This window comes from Salmo salar, chromosome 14 (assembly GCF_965601325.2).
Source record: "Salmo salar chromosome 14, fSalSal1, whole genome shotgun sequence".
NCBI classification, from domain to species: domain Eukaryota; kingdom Metazoa; phylum Chordata; class Actinopteri; order Salmoniformes; family Salmonidae; genus Salmo; species Salmo salar.
Genome location: NC_138304.1, coordinates 88,478,441 through 88,495,939, shown reverse-complemented (window position 1 = coordinate 88,495,939; position 17,499 = coordinate 88,478,441). Strand labels below are relative to the sequence as shown.

The window sequence follows — 17,499 nt, the reverse complement described above, 5'->3', positions numbered from 1 at the left end:
CAGAGAGGCCCAGCCCATGAGCTCCATCAGCAGCACATTTTCATTTAGAATGGAAAATGAATGTGTTTATGCAACAAATGTTAGTGCATCGAATCGCATTGATTCATTCTCTAATCAAACCGAATCCTTTAAAACTATAACTTATTGTTCCTGTATTGTATCGGAGCCCATGTATCTAGATATGTATCGAATCGTCTTGGAAGTCTATACGCAGTTGGGACAAAGCCAACACAGGACCCTTGTATTGCCCTAAACTGCAGTCCTATTTTGATAAGTGCTTGGTGTGTAGGCAAGACTACACCTACTACCCTGACTTCACTCCCTCTAGTTGTCTAAGAGGGGATCACTGACACTTGTTCAAATGAGCTATCCATTAATCACACACTGAACACACACACACACACACACACACACACACACACACACACACACACACACACACACACACACAGCAGGCTATATTGCTCCCTGTGTCCTCCTCACTAGTCCTCACTAACAGCTCTACTTGTACTCGGGCTGTGAAGATACCACTATCGCGCTAGTTTTTCCATGTCAACAATGAAAACACATAGCAGACCAAATTCTTTGTCAGTCCTTTAAAAATCTGCTCTACGTAAAATATTGTGTGATCTAGCTTCAGAAATAAATACGTGACTCTGGATGACAACATAATGATGTTTGTTTCCAACATTAGAGCTGTTCTCCTAAAGATGTTAAATCTGCTTTGTGTTTTGTTTCCTTGCCACAATACTAACGCGTAACTTGTACTGCGGCCAGGTTGTTTGTTCCGTGGTGAAAACAAGACTCTTGATTGAAAAGTGGCCCGGAAGAGTCATTGAGAAGATTAGATTTAGTGGGAGAAATTCTGCCAATTGTGGCGTACCAACACCCCCTTTTGAGCCCCCTCCATCCCTCTTCCGTCTATCCCTGTTAGGGTAGAGAGAGTGAGAGACCAGGCTATGTGTGACGGTCTGCTGTGTGTAGACAGTAAGCGGTGTGATGGTAGCTACAGGAAGCTGGTTGTCTGCTCTGAGCTGTCTCCATTGAGGGCTAACGACCATGTACTGTGATGGACGGCTTTTGTTGGTGACGTGTGATTTACCTTCCTTTCTGTCTGTCTCCCTCTGTCTCTCCCTCTCCTCTTTTCCTCTTTTCCTCCCTTTCCCGCTCTCAATTCCCTCTATCTCTGTTTCTCACCCTGCTTTCTCCCCATTCCTCTTTCTATTCCCTCCTCCTCCTGCACTTTCCCCTCCCACCTCCTCCTGCACTTCCCCCTCTCGCTCCCCTCCCCTCTCCTTCAGAGAGACAAAGACTCCCGCCTCCTCCTGTTTCCATCCCCCTCTCTCATCCCCCTCTCTCATCCCCCTCTCTCTGTCATTTGGAGGCAGTCCGTCCGCCGGCTGTGTGTGCGCACACACACACACACACACACACACACACTCTCTCTCTCTCTCTCTCTCTCTCTCTCTCTCTCTCTCTCTCTCTCTCTCTCTGGCTCTCCATAGTCTGAGAAGGAAGGCTGCTCTGTTGTACATGGCAGGATATTGTTATTCATTCCATCTTGGTTAAGGCGTGTAAAGGAGGCACCACGTTCCTGAGGCTCTCACAGCTTTGTGTACTAATAAGTAGATCATATATTCTTCTCTCTGGGCTTTTCTTCTTTTAATGGAAGGACTCTATCACGGTAAGGTTTTCTCTCTCTCGTTGCTGCTCTGTTCTCCTATAGTGTAGACTACACTGCTACCCTGCTGTGGTGTACGCTAGGCTAGCTTGCTGAATGGAACAGCATTAGCAATATAGTATTCTCCTCTCTCTCTCAGTGTGTGTGTGTGTGTGTGTGTGTGTGTGTGTGTGTGTGTGTGTGTGTGGGGCTGTGTGTGTGATTTTAGGGTGATTTTTAATCTCCTATCTGTATTATCTGTAATGGTAGCAAAGTGATATGGACACTTAATGTGGTCAGAAATTAAATTAATTGGACAATTATAACAGGTCTTAGCGGAGTATTTTAATGAGCGTCATTTTGAGATGCATTTAGGATGATGATGATGATGATGATGATGATGATGATGATAGCACATTATTTTATTGGTTGATTATATTATCTCTTCACGCAATCGTACCGGGGACCATCAGTGACATTCAAAACATCAGCCTCTATTGAGGATTCATACTGTAGCTTGTTGTACAGGGTCCACCGTTAACAGAGGATTCATACTGTAGCTTGTTGTACAGGGTCCACCGTTAACAGAGGATTCATACTGTAGCTTGTTGTACAGGGACCACGGTTAACCTCTCTTGGGTATGTGGGACAGTATCATCCCACTCGCCAACAGCCAGTTCAAAACAACAAAAATCTCATAATTTAAATTTCTCACACATACAAGTATTATACACCATTTTAAAGATAAACTTCTCGTTAATCCAACCACAGTGTCCGATTTCAAAAAGGCTTTACGGTGAAAGCATAGCATTAGATTATGTTAGGACAGCGCCGAGACAAGAAAAACCACACAGCCATTTTCCAAGCAAGGAGAGGCGTCACAAAAAACAGAAATACAGCTAAAATGAATCACTAACCTTTGATGATCTTCATCAGATGGCACTCATAGGACTTTATGTTACACAATACATGTATGTTTTGCTCGATAAAGTTCATATTTATATCCAAAAACCCCATTTTACATTGATGTGTAATATTCAGAAATGTTTTGCCTCCCAAAACTTCCGGTGAATGAGCACATCAATTTACAGAAATACTCATCATAAACGTTGATAAAATATACAACTGTTATGCATAGAATTAAAGATACACTTCTCCTTAATGCAACCGCTGTGTCAGATTTCAAAAAAGCTTTACGGCGAAACCACACTTTGCAATAATCTGAGTACAGCGCTTAGTCACCAAAACAAGCCATACAGATACCCGCCATGTTGTGGAGTCAACAGAAGTCAGAAATAGCATTATAAATATTCACTTACCTTTGATGATCTTCATCGGAATTCACTCCCAAGAATCCCAGTTCCACAATAAATGTTCGTTTTGTTCGATAAAGTTAATCTTTATGTCCAAATACCTCAATTTTGTTCGCGTGTTAGGTTCACTATTCCAAATGCAGAAGGCGTGCGCACTAAAGTCCAGAAGAAAAGTCAAAAATGTTCTATTACAGTTTCTAGAAACATGTCAAACGATGTGTAGAATCAATCTTTAGGATGTTTTTATCATAAATCTTCAAAAATATTCCATCCAGACAATTCCTTTGTCTTCATAAATGAAAGAGAACTGAGCTCGTGATCATGGCCGCACATGTAACTAAAATAATGGCCTACTGCCAGACACCTGACTCAAACAGCTTTTATTCGCTCCCCATTCACAATAGAAGCCTGAAACAATGTTCTAAAGACTGTTGACATCTAGTGGAAGCCTTAGAAAGTGCAATATGACCCCATAGACACTGTATATTGGATAGGCAATCACTTGAAAAACTACAAACCACAGATTTCCACACTTCCTAGTTGGGTTTTTCTCAGGTTTTTGCCTGACATATGAGTTTTGTTATACTCACAGACATCATCCAAACAGTTTTAGAAACTTCAGAGTGTTTTCTATCCAAATCTACTAATTATATGCATTTTCTAGCTTTTGGGCCTGAGTAGCAGGCATTTTACTCTGGGCAAGCTTTTCATCCGGACGTGAAAATACTGTCCCCCTACCCCGATGAAGTTAACAGAGGATTCATACTGTAGCTTGTTGTGCAGGGTCCACCGTTAACAGAGGATTCATACTGTAGCTTGTTGTACAGGGTCCACCGTTAACAGAGGATTCATACTGTAGCTTGTTGTACAGGGTCCACCGTTAACAGAGGATTCATACTGTAGCTTGTTGTACAGGGTCCACCGTTAACAGAGGATTCATACTGTAGCTTGTTGTGCAGGGTCCACCGTTAACAGAGGATTCATACTGTAGCTTGTTGTACAGGGTCCACCGTTAACAGAGGATTCATACTGTAGCTTGTTGTACAGGGTCCACCGTTAACAGAGGATTCATACTGTAGCTTGTTGTACAGGGTCCACCGTTAACAGAGGATTCATACTGTAGCTTGTTGTGCAGGGTCCACCGTTAACAGAGGATTCATACTGTAGCTTGTTGTACAGGGTCCACCGTTAACAGAGGATTCATACTGTAGCTTGTTGTACAGGGTCCACCGTTAACAGAGGATTCATACTGTAGCTTGTTGTACAGGGTCCACCGTTAACAGAGGATTCATACTGTAGCTTGTTGTACAGGGTCCACCGTTAACAGAGGATTCATATTGTAGCTTGTTGTACAGGGTCCACCGTTAACAGAGGATTCATACTGTAGCTTGTTGTATAGGGTCCACCGTTAACAGAGGATTCATCTGTAGCTTGTTGTACAGGGTCCACCGTTAACAGAGGATTCATACTGTAGCTTGTTGTATAGGGTCCACCGTTAACAGAGGATGCATACTGTAGCTTGTTGTACAGGGTCCACCGTTATGTGTGGGAGGGAGGGAGAGAGGGATGTAGGCGTGCAACAATCCTCTTCCTCTGGTGGTGTCATCTATTTTCTAGGTTATATCAACTTCCTCATCCATAATTGAGGAATAATAAATGGTGCTTTATTATTCCTTACCCCTCTTGAAAAAATGTGTGGGACAAATGCAAAACAAGCACCATTTGCAAAGGCCTCCTTGTGCCCTCTGCACACAACGTGTAGTCTTAAGAACGTTTCTAGTTTGGTGAAGAAAAGACACGTCCACGCTGTATTCACTTTATGGTATAGAGTAGCTTTTGGGTAGTGATATTCCATCAGGGCATGTCTACTGGATGATTATGTATAGAGTAGCTTTTGGGTAGTGATATTCCATCAGGGCATGTCTACTGGATGATTATGTATAGAGTAGCTTTTGGGTAGTGATATTCCATCAGGGCATGTCTACTGGATGATTATGTATAGAGTAGCTTTTGGGTAGTGATATTCCATCAGGGCATGTCTACTGGATGATTATGTATAGAGTAGCTTTTGGGTAGTGATATTCCATCAGGGCATGTCTACTGGATGATTATGTATAGAGTAGCTTTTGGGTAGTGATATTCCATCAGGGCATGTCTACTGGATGCGTGTGCAAATGCATGTGTCTACAGTGCACTCATGCATGACAGTGACCTTTGCTTCATGCCTTGCTTTTATATGACGTGTGTGTCAGTGTCTGGCTACACAAGTTGTTTTTCTTTTCATGTATGTCTGCTTTGGTATGTATGACAGCTTCTGCAGAAGAGCTGAGGCTGCTTATTGGAGTGTAAACAGATGTGTGTGTGTGTGTGTGTGTGTGCGTGCGTGCGTGCGTGTGTGTGATTGTGTGTAACTAGTAACTGCTAGTTACACACTAGCAGGTGTTGGAGGTGCTGGAGGCGGACCACTGACCTTTATTGCATCCACAGACCCCTGTGCTGACCCCTTTACACGCTCCAGTAACACCTCCTGTCCTGAGGGGTCACACACACACACACACACACACACACACACACACACACACACACACACACACACACACACACACACACACACACACACACACACACACACACACCTGTTTCTCTCCGGTCAGCCAGGGGATTAACCATTAACTAGTGTGCAGTATCTCCTGGAGACTCATAGCCAGCAGCTGGATGGGAAGGTTGAGTTAGTAACATGTAAAGAAGTGTCTGCAGTATCTCCTGGAGACTCATAGCCAGCAGCTGGATGGGAAGGTTGAGTTAGTAACATGTAAAGAAGTGTCTGCAGTATCTCCTGGAGACTCATAGCCAGCAGCTGGATGGGAAGGTTGAGTTAGTAACATGTAAAGAAGTGTCTGCAGTATCTCCTGGAGACTCATAGCCAGCAGCTGGATGGGAAGGTTGAGTTAGTAACATGTAAAGAAGTGTCGGTCGTTTGTAATTGGTCACCTTGGAATGCGACCACTCACAGCTCTTTGTGCAACAGTAGCATCTAATTCACATTCCTTGTTGGATTTTTGACCCATTTCTTTTCATGCCATATATCGCCCACATATATATTTCAGCTTTTATTTATTTCATCACATTCCCAGTGGGTCAGAAGTTTACATACACTCAATTAGTATTTGGTAGCATTGCCTTTAAATTGTTTAACTTGGGTCAAACATTTCGGGTAGCCTTCCACAAGCTTCCCACAATAAGTTGGGTGAATTTTGGCCCATTCCTCCTGACAGAGCTGGTGTAACTGAGTCAGGTTTGTAGGCCTCCTTGCTCGCACACGCTTTTTCAGTTCTGCCCACAAATTTTCTATAGGATTGAGGTCAGGGCTTTATGATGGCCACTTCAATACCTTGACTTTTGTCCTTAAGCCATTTTGACACAACTCATTGTCCATTTGGAAGACCCATTTGCGGCCAAGCTTTAACTTCCTGACTGATGTCTTGAGCTGTTGCTTCAATATATCCACATAATTTTCCTTCCTCATGAAGCCATCTATTTTGGGAAGTGCACCAGTCCCTAATGCAGCAAAGCACCCCAACAACATGATGCTGCCACCCCGTGCTTCACGGTTGGGATGGTGTTCTTCGGTTTGCAAGTCACCCCTTTTTTCCTCCAAACATAACGATGGTCATTATGGCCAAACAGTTCTATTTTTGTTTCATTAGACCAGGGGACCACATTTCTCCAAAAAGTATGATCTTTGTACCCATGTGCAGTTGCAAACCGTAGTCTGGCTTTTTTTATGACGGTTTTGGAGCAGTGGCTTCTTCCTTGCTGAGCGGCCTTTCAGGTTATGTCGATATAGGACTCGTTTTACTGTGGATATAGATACTTTTGTACCTGTTTTCTCCAGCATCTTCACAAGGTCCTTTGCTGTTGTTCTGGGATTGATTTGCACTTTTCGCACCAAAGTACGTTCATCTCTAGGAGACAGAATGCATCTCCTTCCTGAGCGGTATGACGGCTGCGTGGTCCCATGGTGTTTGTACTATTGTTTGTACAGATGAATGTGGTTGCTCCCAAGGATGAACCAGACTTGTGGAGGTCTACAATTATTTTTCTGAGGTCTTGGCTGATTTCTTTTGATTTTCCCATGATGTCAAGCAAAGAGGCACTGAGTTTGAAGGTAGGCCTTGAAATACATCCACAGGTACACCTCCAATTGACTCAAATTATGTCAATTAGACTAACAGAAGATTCTAAAGCCATGACAACATTTTCTGGAATTTTCCAAGCTGTTTAAAGGCACTGTCAACTTAGTGTATGTAAACTTCTGACCCACTGGAATTGTGATACAGTGAATTAAAAGTGAAATAATCTGTCTGTAAACAATTGTTGGAAAAATTACATGTCTCATGCACAAAGTAGATGTCCTAACCGACCTGCCAAAACTATAGTTTGTTAACAAGAAATTTGTGGAGTGGTTGAATGAGTTTTAATGACTCCAACCTAAGTTTATGTAAACTTTCGACTTCAACTGTACATACATACATACATACATACATACATACATACATACATACATACATACATACATACACACCCCCCCCCGTGTGTGTGTATGTATGTATGTATGTATGTATGTATGTATGTATATATGTGTGTGTGTGTGTGTGTGTGTGTGTGTGTGTGTGTGTGTGTGTGTGTGTGTGTGTGTGGGGGGGGGGGGGGGATATTGCATTATACAGGGCACATTTGGAAAAGAGATCTAGGTCTCAATATTTCTTCCCTGTCAAAATAAAGGTTAAATAAATAAAAAACATCTACCCACACTTTAGCTTCGGACTATGCTGCCATTCAAATAACATTCCTTTATTTTGGGAATTCTTGTGCATTGTTCTCATTATAAGGAGTGAAGCTGCTGTGTACAGTTGGGTTATCTTTCTTGTTAGCCTATAGCCTAGCCTAGTGTAGTGTATGAATCTACTGTGTAGGTCCTTCTCTCCTAGTAGCCTGTGCTAACTCAAGGTGAGCGTTATCCTAGCGTAATATAGTTATATGCTAGTGGAGGTCCAGCTGACCTTGTTTTGGCTACGTCGTCCTGCTTTGTCAGCACTTGGCAGTCTTCTGATGCCCTGCTGCATATATGGAAACAGAACTTCCTCCCGCCTTGCACTGCAGGTGAAACACACACACACACACACACACACACACACACACACACACATACACACACACACACACACACACACACACACACACACACACACACAGGCATCGTTCTTTTTTTTCCACCTTTATTTAACCAGGTAAGCTAGTTGAGAACAAGTTCTAATTTCCAACTGCGACCTGGCCAAGATAAAGCAAAGCAGTGCGACACAAACAACAACACAGAGTTACACATGGAATAAACAAACATACAGTCAATAACACAATAGAAAAAAAATATATATATACAGTGTGTGCAAATGAGGTAAGATAAGGGAGGTAGGGCAATAAATAGGCCATAAGTGGTGAAATAATTACAGTTTAGCAATTAAACACTGGAGTGATAGATGTGCAGAAGATGAATGTGCAAGTAGAGATACTGGGGTGCAAAGGAGAAGAAAAAAAATACAGTATGGGGATGAGGTAGTTGGATGGGCTATTTACAGATGGACTATGTACAGGTACAGTGATCTGTGAGCTGCTCTGACAGCTTGTGATTAAAGTTAGTGAGGGAGATATGGTCTCCAGCTTCAGTGATTTTTGCAATTCGTTCCAGTCATTGGCAGCAGTGAACTGGAAGGAAAGGCGGCCAAAGGAGGAATTGGCTTTGGGGATGACCAGTGAAATATACCTGCTGGAGCACATGCTGTGGGTGGGTGCTGCTATGGTGGCCAGTGAGCTGACATAAGGTGGGGCTTTACCTAGCAAAGACTTATAGATGACCTGGAGCCAGTGGGTTTGGCGACGAATATGAAGTGAGGGCCAGCCAACGAGAGCATACAGGTCACAGTGGTGGGTAGTATTTGGGGCTTTGGTGACAGAACGGATGGCACTATGATAGACTGCATCCAATGTGCTGAGTAGAGTGTTGGAGGCTATAGGGTTCAAAAGTGTTCCTCATTCCTCTCAGTAGAATCTGTCTTCCCACCTCTCGGGTAACTCTAAAAAGATGCTCCTCATCTCTACATTTCACTTTAATCCTATCAGTAAAATGTTTGTCCTCTCTCTCTCTTGGCTTAATTTGGGTCTCTACTGAACAAACCCCTGGATGTTAAAAGAGGTTTTCTCATCACTTACAGTAGAATCAGGAACTTTTCCCATTCCTCTTTGTAGAATCTTTCCCTTCTCTCTTGGTTTGTCTCCTGAAAGCATTAATTGTAATCCTGATTGGGCAGGTAAAAGTAGATGAGTTAATCAAGTGAATAATCAGGTGGAAGGAGAGACATGAGAAAGGAAGGAGAGTGTGCAGACAGCTTGGAGCCAGGAGAATTATAACCTCCTCACTAGGTAATTATGCGTCTCACTCTCACAGATGTATTCTTTGTGGTAGACCGGGATTTTGTGTTTGCTTCATACTCAGCGATTTGGATTTGCCAATTTAGCACCATTCCCATTGGATTAGATTAGGTTCCAATAATATGTGGGCCCATTTCCTGTTATGTCTCTTGGTCAATCACATATGTTGTTGTAAGAGGGTGTTTTGAGGGTCACAGCTTTCCTTTAACATGCTGCAAGAGACAGACTCTCTTCAGAAACAATGGTCTCCTCAGTAGGGCCAGGACTATACCAGTATCACAATATTTTTTCCATGGCTAAAATGAAAACAAGAAGCAGATCTCACTATTTGGTCCTTTTAAAAACCTGCTGTATGTAAAATAGTGTTCTATAGCTTGGAAAATAAATACATGTCACTCAGGATGACAACATAATGATGTTAGTTTCCAACATTAGAGCTGCTTTCCTAAAGAAGTTAAATCCACTTCATGTTTTGTTTCCTTGCCACAATACTAACAAGTATTGCAAAACTGGTATCATCCCAGCCCTACTCCTCAGTTCAGCTTCAAGCCGCAAACGATTCAAAATGTTTAAAACAGCCATTGAAAAGCTTGATAACAGACCTGTGGATGGCTGGATGGCTATTCTGAGAGGAGTCAGCAGCCTAGTCTCTCTCTGCGTTCCAAAAGGCACCCTATTCCCTATATAGAGCCTGGGCTCTGGTCAAAAGTAGTACACTATATAGGGCATAGGGTGGCATTTTGGACAAACCCCAGTCTGTCATTATTACACAGGACAGCAGCAGGCCTAGCCTGTGTAACTGGCTGAATGATTGATCTTATGGGTTATGAATGCTTGTTGGTAATGGCTCTTTATATGGGCTGGACATGAAAGCAGATATTGACCTTCACATGTGCTGCAGCTTGTGTGAGTGACGTTCCTGGTTCACATGATGTCAGGCAATGCTCGCTGGTTTATTGATGCCCCAATCTGTGGTGTGTACATCTCTGGGCTGGAGTGTGTGTGTGTGTGTGTGTGTGTGTGTGTGTGTGTGTGTGTGTGTGTGTGTGTGTGTGTGTGTGTGTGTGTGTGTGTGTGTGTGTGTGTGTGTGTGTGTGTGTGTGTGTGTGTGTGTGTGTGTGTGTGTGTGTGTGTGTGTGTGTGTGTGTGTGTGTGCCTCTGTGCATGCGTCGCTAGGCGCTCTCAGAGGACTGAATTTATTCACTTGCTTGCAGAATGCTCTTTGTGTGTGTGTCTGTAGGTGATATATGGCAGGCTCTGTCCCCAAGCCAGACCCCACACAGCACTCTTCTTTTAGAACAAAGTGTCTCAGCAGTTTCACATCGTCTCCACCCCTCCACCAGACCATCACAGGTGGCCAGCACTGTAGCCCTCTATGTCTGCTCTAGTAGCTACATACTGAGGCAGTTTTTCCCCAAATAGGACCCTATTCCCTATAGTGCACTACATTGGGCAATAGGACTGTAGGGTTCTAGTCAATAGGGTGGCATCGGAACTCACCCTCAGTCTTAGAACAAAGCAGGAAAAACACAGCCTGTAACAATCATCTCTTTCTAGCGTTGATATGGTTGATATGTAAAGAAAGCCCCCATTTAGGCCTTTTCAATCAGGCATTCTGAGTCATTAAAAATGGATTTGAAAGCCAGGCAGTAAGATAACTTGAGGACAAGCATATTTGACAGTAGTGATTGTTGTGTTTGTCCTACCTGACACCCCCACACTCATTCAGTCTGTCTGTCTGTTTTAGACACTGCTCTTTGCCTCTCTGTCAACACTGAGCTGCCAGCAGCTTTCAAATTCACCGGAGAGGAGAGAGCCTTGTTTTGAGAAAGCCTTGTTATCTCGCCTCCCCTTTCCCCTGCGCTAAGATAAATGTAAGCATGAGGCACTCCCAGGCCGTATATCTCCCTCCCTGAATGTGTGTGTCCTGGGGACAGATTGAGGAGCAGGTGTTTGGGCCCTCTGCCAGACAGAGGGGCTTTGTGGGGTCAGGCACCAGGCAGGGGACAGAGCAGACCGGGGCCGTCCACCACAGCCCCATACGGCCCTCCATACGTTACACTGACCACAGTGAAGAGACCTCGACCTTGACACTGACATGGGCCACGCGGGTCAAGGCTGGTTCTTAGCGAGTGTTAGCATTAGTGCAGTGAGGTGTGATCAGTCCTATTAAAGCTAGCCTGGCTACTAGCATCACTAGCCTCTACTGCTGACCTATTTAGTTGGTGATCCAGTGACAAAGAGAGAGGACCATATGCACCGAGGTGATGCTAGTCTATTAAAGAGACACTGGGCTAATGGACTAATCTTTTAAGCCCTGGATGAACAGTCAATCCAGAGGTCTCAAGCTGCCTTTCACATGGTGATTTGATCAACTGGCGCTTGGATATATTGATTATTAAGGGACTTAGGTTTTCTTTACCAACCCTATACTCATTACTCAGGAAGGACAGACTCTAGAGACATTGTGGTCCGTCCAGGGGCATATGGTTCATTCTGGGCCTCAAGCTCTTTCTCAGAAATCTAATTATTACAACTATAGACACCCCTATAAGTAATATATGCTTGGTTGATCTGGTTATAGGCTGAGAGACCCACACCACCTACACATCTCAAGTCAATGTAATAATGTTCAAGTGATGGATCATGGGACCGATGTTGATATGAAACCAACTGCAAAATGGTATTATTTGGCATGCTTGTCAATGTTGATCATTGTTCTGTAGCCTCTTGCTTGTTGAGTTGGATGGCTGGTGTCCATCTGTGGTCTACGGGCTTATTTGGGCTCTACTCTCATCCAAATGGCACCCTATTTCCTCCATAGTACATTACTTTTGGCCTATAGGGCACTACATAGAGAATAGGGTGCCAAGACAGTATGCTCAAACACAAAGCCAGGGTAGAATGAGAGGCATTGAAAAGGCAACAGTCTCTCTCTCTCTCTCTCTCTCTCTCTCTCTCTCTCTCTCTTTTTAAATTCCTGTTGCCACTTGACATTTCACCACTTCAGTTGGCCTTAGCCTACATACCCACCTGCAGTTTGTCTGGCTCAATCTCATATTTGCTCACATAGACCATTCCACACACATCCACACACACAAAGTGCATGCCAATTTTATGACTCATCCTTCTCATTGTACTCTGGCTGTACTCTCCTGACAATTGATTAACCTTGTTCTGAAACCTGAGAGACTAAAACCACGTCTTTCCGTCCTGTCTGTCTGTCTGTCTGTCTGTCTATGTCCAATGTCCCACTGAGCACTCTGAAACCCAACCCCGGAGGACTTACATTTCCTTCAGATTGTTACCCTGCCATCCGGTTCACTTTGAACTGTGACACTGACAGATTATGGTGTCATCATAGGAGTCCCCTTCTGTGCCAGCCCTGGCCCCTATGGGCCCCTATGTGTCAAAGGTAGTGCCCTACTTGGGAATATGGTGCCATTTGGGAGCCACAGAGCTTTATCTCCCAGGCAGCTAGGGGGTGCTCTATGACCAGGGACCGGGTTGGGTTGGAGCCGCCAGGCTGCCCTCTAGGATTATCATTGACCCACTAAACCACATGCTGCCTCGACTCTACTGAACCTAATGTGCTGAACTGACAGATCAACAACCTATCAAACCAACTGACCTCCATGTTGTCCCTCTTTCTCTTGCAGATATTTCAAGAATTTCCTACTACACAGGTGAGTGGCCTTCAGAACTACAAGTGATCTCATACTGTATGCTGTGAACTACAATAGATCTTATACGCTGTGAAAGTTTCTCATTATCTCCTGGTCAGATAAACCTTGGAAGACAGGTTTGATTTATAGTGGTGCTCTTCTGATGAATAGAAGCCTCCTACTAGATAAGTCTGTCATCTACATTTAATGCACCAACATTGACTCATATGAAGGGCACAACCACTTATTCCCAAGAGGATCTAGGCTACTATTCTTAGAGTGACCAATCAGAAACGCATCTTTTGACCAATGGGTAAAATCATGTAAACAACTGGTCCAAACCTGTGTCTATCATAATCCGTTTACAAGTTCTTGTAGTTTTTAGCCTTGTAGGAAAGAATCTGGGGGAAAGCATTGCGTCAGCAAAGCTGGATGCTGTGTGAGAATTAAGGCTCATTTACAGGGTTAGTGTTGAACTCGTCATCTTTCTTCTTGAATCCGGAGGATATAAAACAATATAGAGGTAAGATGGATATAGATTAAGACATTTCATTTTAGTATTTTAATAATTTAGTGTACGCTTTTCATATTAATGCGAAATTCGTAAGATTTCTTACAAAAACAAGTATATCTCTGTGAAATGTCAGCGGTGCACTCAGCATACCGCAAGCTTTTTATTTTCAAAGTCTTTTACATCTCATTCAGCTCGTGTCATGATAAATGAGCTTTTTGGGATCCACGGAAACAGCTTCGCAGACTACCACCACAACATGTGAACTCTGTCAACAGAGCTTGGTGTTTATTATGGGATGCATTAGGTTAGGAAATCTGACTTTTTGGGTATAATGTTAATGATACTTTAGAAGGACCCCACTGAACCATTTAGAACATGAAGAATCATATGTGTCTTGGTAAAATGTATTTTACAACATAAGGAAGTTACATTTCATCACCCGAGCATGTTTTCACTCACTCTTCCATCCTCGAAATGAAGTCATATTAGTCCCCTGTGTTCAGAGTGTAAAGATATATTTCCTTGAGATTATTTAGGAAGGGGATATTAGCTGAGCTGAAGGGGAGAGAGAGCGAAAGTGTGTGTGTGTCCGGTGGATGATGAAGGTCACTGGGAAGCCTGTTTGTCCGCCTCACTCCTTAATGAGACTTCTACACACACACTAAAATGGCATTTGGGTTTCATCATTCTACTGCTGTAAAGTCGCTGGCACTTGAATTCCATGTACCAGAACTCCATACCAGAACCTTTTTTTATAGAATGTGTAATGAACAACGTGTTTAGTCTCACTCACCCAAAGGACATTCAGACAACTTGACACAACTGTGGGAAGCATTGGAGTCAACATGGGCCAGCCTCCCTGTGAAACACTTTCGATACCTTGTAGAGTCCATGCCTCTACGAATTGAGGCTGTTCTGAGAGCAAAACGGAGGGGTTCTTAATGTTTTATACACTCAGTGGGTATATACAGTGTATTCAGACCCCTTCAGATTTTCCACTTTGTTATGTTACAGCCTTATTTTCCCCCCTCACCAATCTACACACAATACCCCATAATGATAAAGTAAAAACAGGTTTCTAGAAATTTGTGCAAATGTATCAATTAAAAAAAATCACATTTATATAAGTATTCAGACTCTTTACTCAGTACTTTGTTGAAGCACTTTTGGCAGCGATTACAGCCTCGAGTTTGGCCGGTTGGCCTGCTCTAGGAAGAGTCTTGGTGGTTCCAACTTCTTCCATTTAACAATGATGGAGGCCACTGTGTTCTTGGGGACCTTCAATGCTGCAGACATATTTTGGTACCCTTCCCCAGACCTGTGCCTCGACACAATCCTGTCTCGGAGCTCTACGGACAATTCCTCCGACCTCATGGCTTGGTTTTTGCTCTTTTATTTATTTTATTGTTTTATTTCACCTTTATTTTACCAGGTAGGCCAGTTGAGAACAAGTTCTCATTTACAACTGCAACCTGGCCAAGATAAAGCAAAGCAGTGCGACACATAAACAAACATACAGTCAATAACACAACAGAAACATCTATATACAGTGTGTGCAAATTTAGTAAGATTAGGGAGGTAAGGCAATAAATAGGCCATGGTGGCAAAATAATTACAATTTCGCAATTAAACACTGGAGTGACAGATGTGCAGAAGATGAATGTGCAAGTAGAGATACTGGGGTGCAAAGCAGCAAAAAAATAAATACAGTATGGGGATGAGGTAGTTGGATGGGCTGTTTACAGATGGGCTGTGTACAGGTGCATTGATCGGTAAGCTGCTCTGACAGCTGATGCTTAAAGTTAGAGAGGGAGATATAAGACTCCAGCTTCAGTGATTTTTTTTCAATTCATTCCAGTCATTGGCAGCAGAGAACTGGAAGGAAAGGCAGCCAAAGGAGGAATTGGCTTTGGGGGAGACCAGTGAAATATACCTGCTGGAGCGCGTGCTACGGGTGGGTGCTGCTATGGTGACCAGTGAGCTGAGATAAGTTGGGGCTTTACCTAGCAAAGACTTATAGATGACCTGGAGTCAGGTCACGCATGCACAGATGTCAGGCGCGCACACACACACACACACACACACACACACACACACACACACACACACACACACACACACACACACACACACACACACACACACAGTTGTTGTCCATTTTGTGTCCCCTGCCCTCCTAATAATGAAGTGTCCCAGCTCCATAAAAGACATGATAATGGAGAGAAACCTCACAGAATAGAGGAAATAAATACTCCTCTTTAGCGTGGCTATACAAACACCTGGGCTACATTCAGTAGGGCACATCATACCAAAACATTTTGCAACATTAAACCAAAATGAGCGTTTCTTATCAGACATGTTAAGGTAGCACCTGTCAGTTAAAAAAAAAAAATAATCCCCAACTGATAGCTATAGAGCTGAGTTTGCATTGGACTGTTATTCCTCTCAATGAGCTGCAGCATCTGGAAGCCATTTTGGCATATTGATATTTAGAATGGCAGATTTTGGGGGATTGATCAAAGTTAAGTTAGTTTGTTCCTTCACAACCCCCCAGACTGTGTCTTCTGTCTGTCTGGCTAGCACCTCATCTTCTGTGACGATCACAGAAACTCTGAGGATAAAACGGCTTCCAAACGCTGCACTCTCTTTCTGTGTGTGTCCCAAATTACACCCTTTTCCCTATAGTGTGCGCTACTTTTGACCAGAGCCCTATGGGAGTAGTGAAAAGGGTGCCGTTTGGTACGTACCCTTTGTCTCTCCACATCCCAGGCCTTCCGGTGGTTGGGCTAAATAAGGTGGTCACTGCACTGTTGTATATGTTAATTGCTCCAGCCCTCTTTAGCGAGGCAGATACATAGCAATCATCACCAGGGGAATACTGATTACGAGTTCAAATGATGTAGTGGCAGTGTTATGTAAATGACTCATTAAATGAAAGGCAAGTAAATCATTGATAATCCCTGTTTCTCTGTTTCATCTGGGTTGGGTTACATGGGTCGAGTTCTGCAGGGTTAAGAGGTTTGGGAGTTAGCTTAAACCTATCAATGTTCAAATGTTAAAACCGCTATGTAGGCTTATGATACCTATCATTCATAATACACGTATGTAGGTTTATAATGGTCCTAGAATCTAGATCATGTTTAATTCCAGTTGTGCAAAGCCATACAGAATGCACTGAGTCCCCCTGGATAGACCAGAGATGGCAAGGTCATGGTTTAAAATGGCATCCATTCTTAGATCAATATTCACACATTCTATTGACGTTCCATCTGGATCGATTGCACTTAGCCTGTTACAGTAGATTGTGTAATCCAGTATGACACACACAAACCTCCATGACTATGTACTGTATGGTTAGTGGAACCATGTGACACTGTTACCCACTGTTCCCCAGGTAAAGTATGTTGGATAACGTGTGATGATGCTGAAAGCCCCATGAGAGAGGGAGTGATGAGTTGTACAACATCCTGACCCTGACCTTCAACAGTGGCTGGCTCCACAACACCCCCACAAACACACACACAGTCCATTAGGTGACAGCCGACTATGTGGCTGCAGAGATCAAAGCGATAATGGTGAAAAGGATGATTGTGAAAACCTTAACGGCGACAGGAGGGTAAGATGTACAGGCTGTTCTAGAGCCTCCCTGAGCAGCTGTGGGATGGCTGATCTGGGATCTGTCCTGGGTTCAGACTGTGTGTGTTTGTGTGCACTAAACTCCTATCACTGTCAGTGGGGATATTCAATGTCTGTCTTCAATCAGCTTTTCAATGAAGAACGTTGCATACCAGATACACCTGCTTATTCGTGTGAGAGTATTACGTATTTGCAGGATGTTATGATTGACAGTCCCCCCTCACC

At 43.4% G+C, this 17,499-nt stretch overlaps 1 protein-coding gene across 2 annotated transcripts in view; it reads left to right on the top strand.

Moving 5' to 3' along the window:
• LOC106570401 (focal adhesion kinase 1) overlaps positions 1–17,499 on the top strand; it is a 211,937-nt gene that overhangs the window by 52,504 nt on the left and 141,934 nt on the right. The window contains exons 1-2 of one of the 2 annotated variants that reach the window (XM_082961238.1): positions 1,488–1,684; positions 13,119–13,145. In XM_082961238.1, coding sequence (XP_082817364.1) covers positions 1,666–1,684; positions 13,119–13,145 — 46 coding nt within the window. In that variant the 5' untranslated portion in view covers positions 1,488–1,665. Of the gene's footprint in view, positions 1–1,487; positions 1,685–13,118; positions 13,146–17,499 lie in introns of those variants that run through there. The other variant, XM_082961240.1, reaches the window with a different exon arrangement.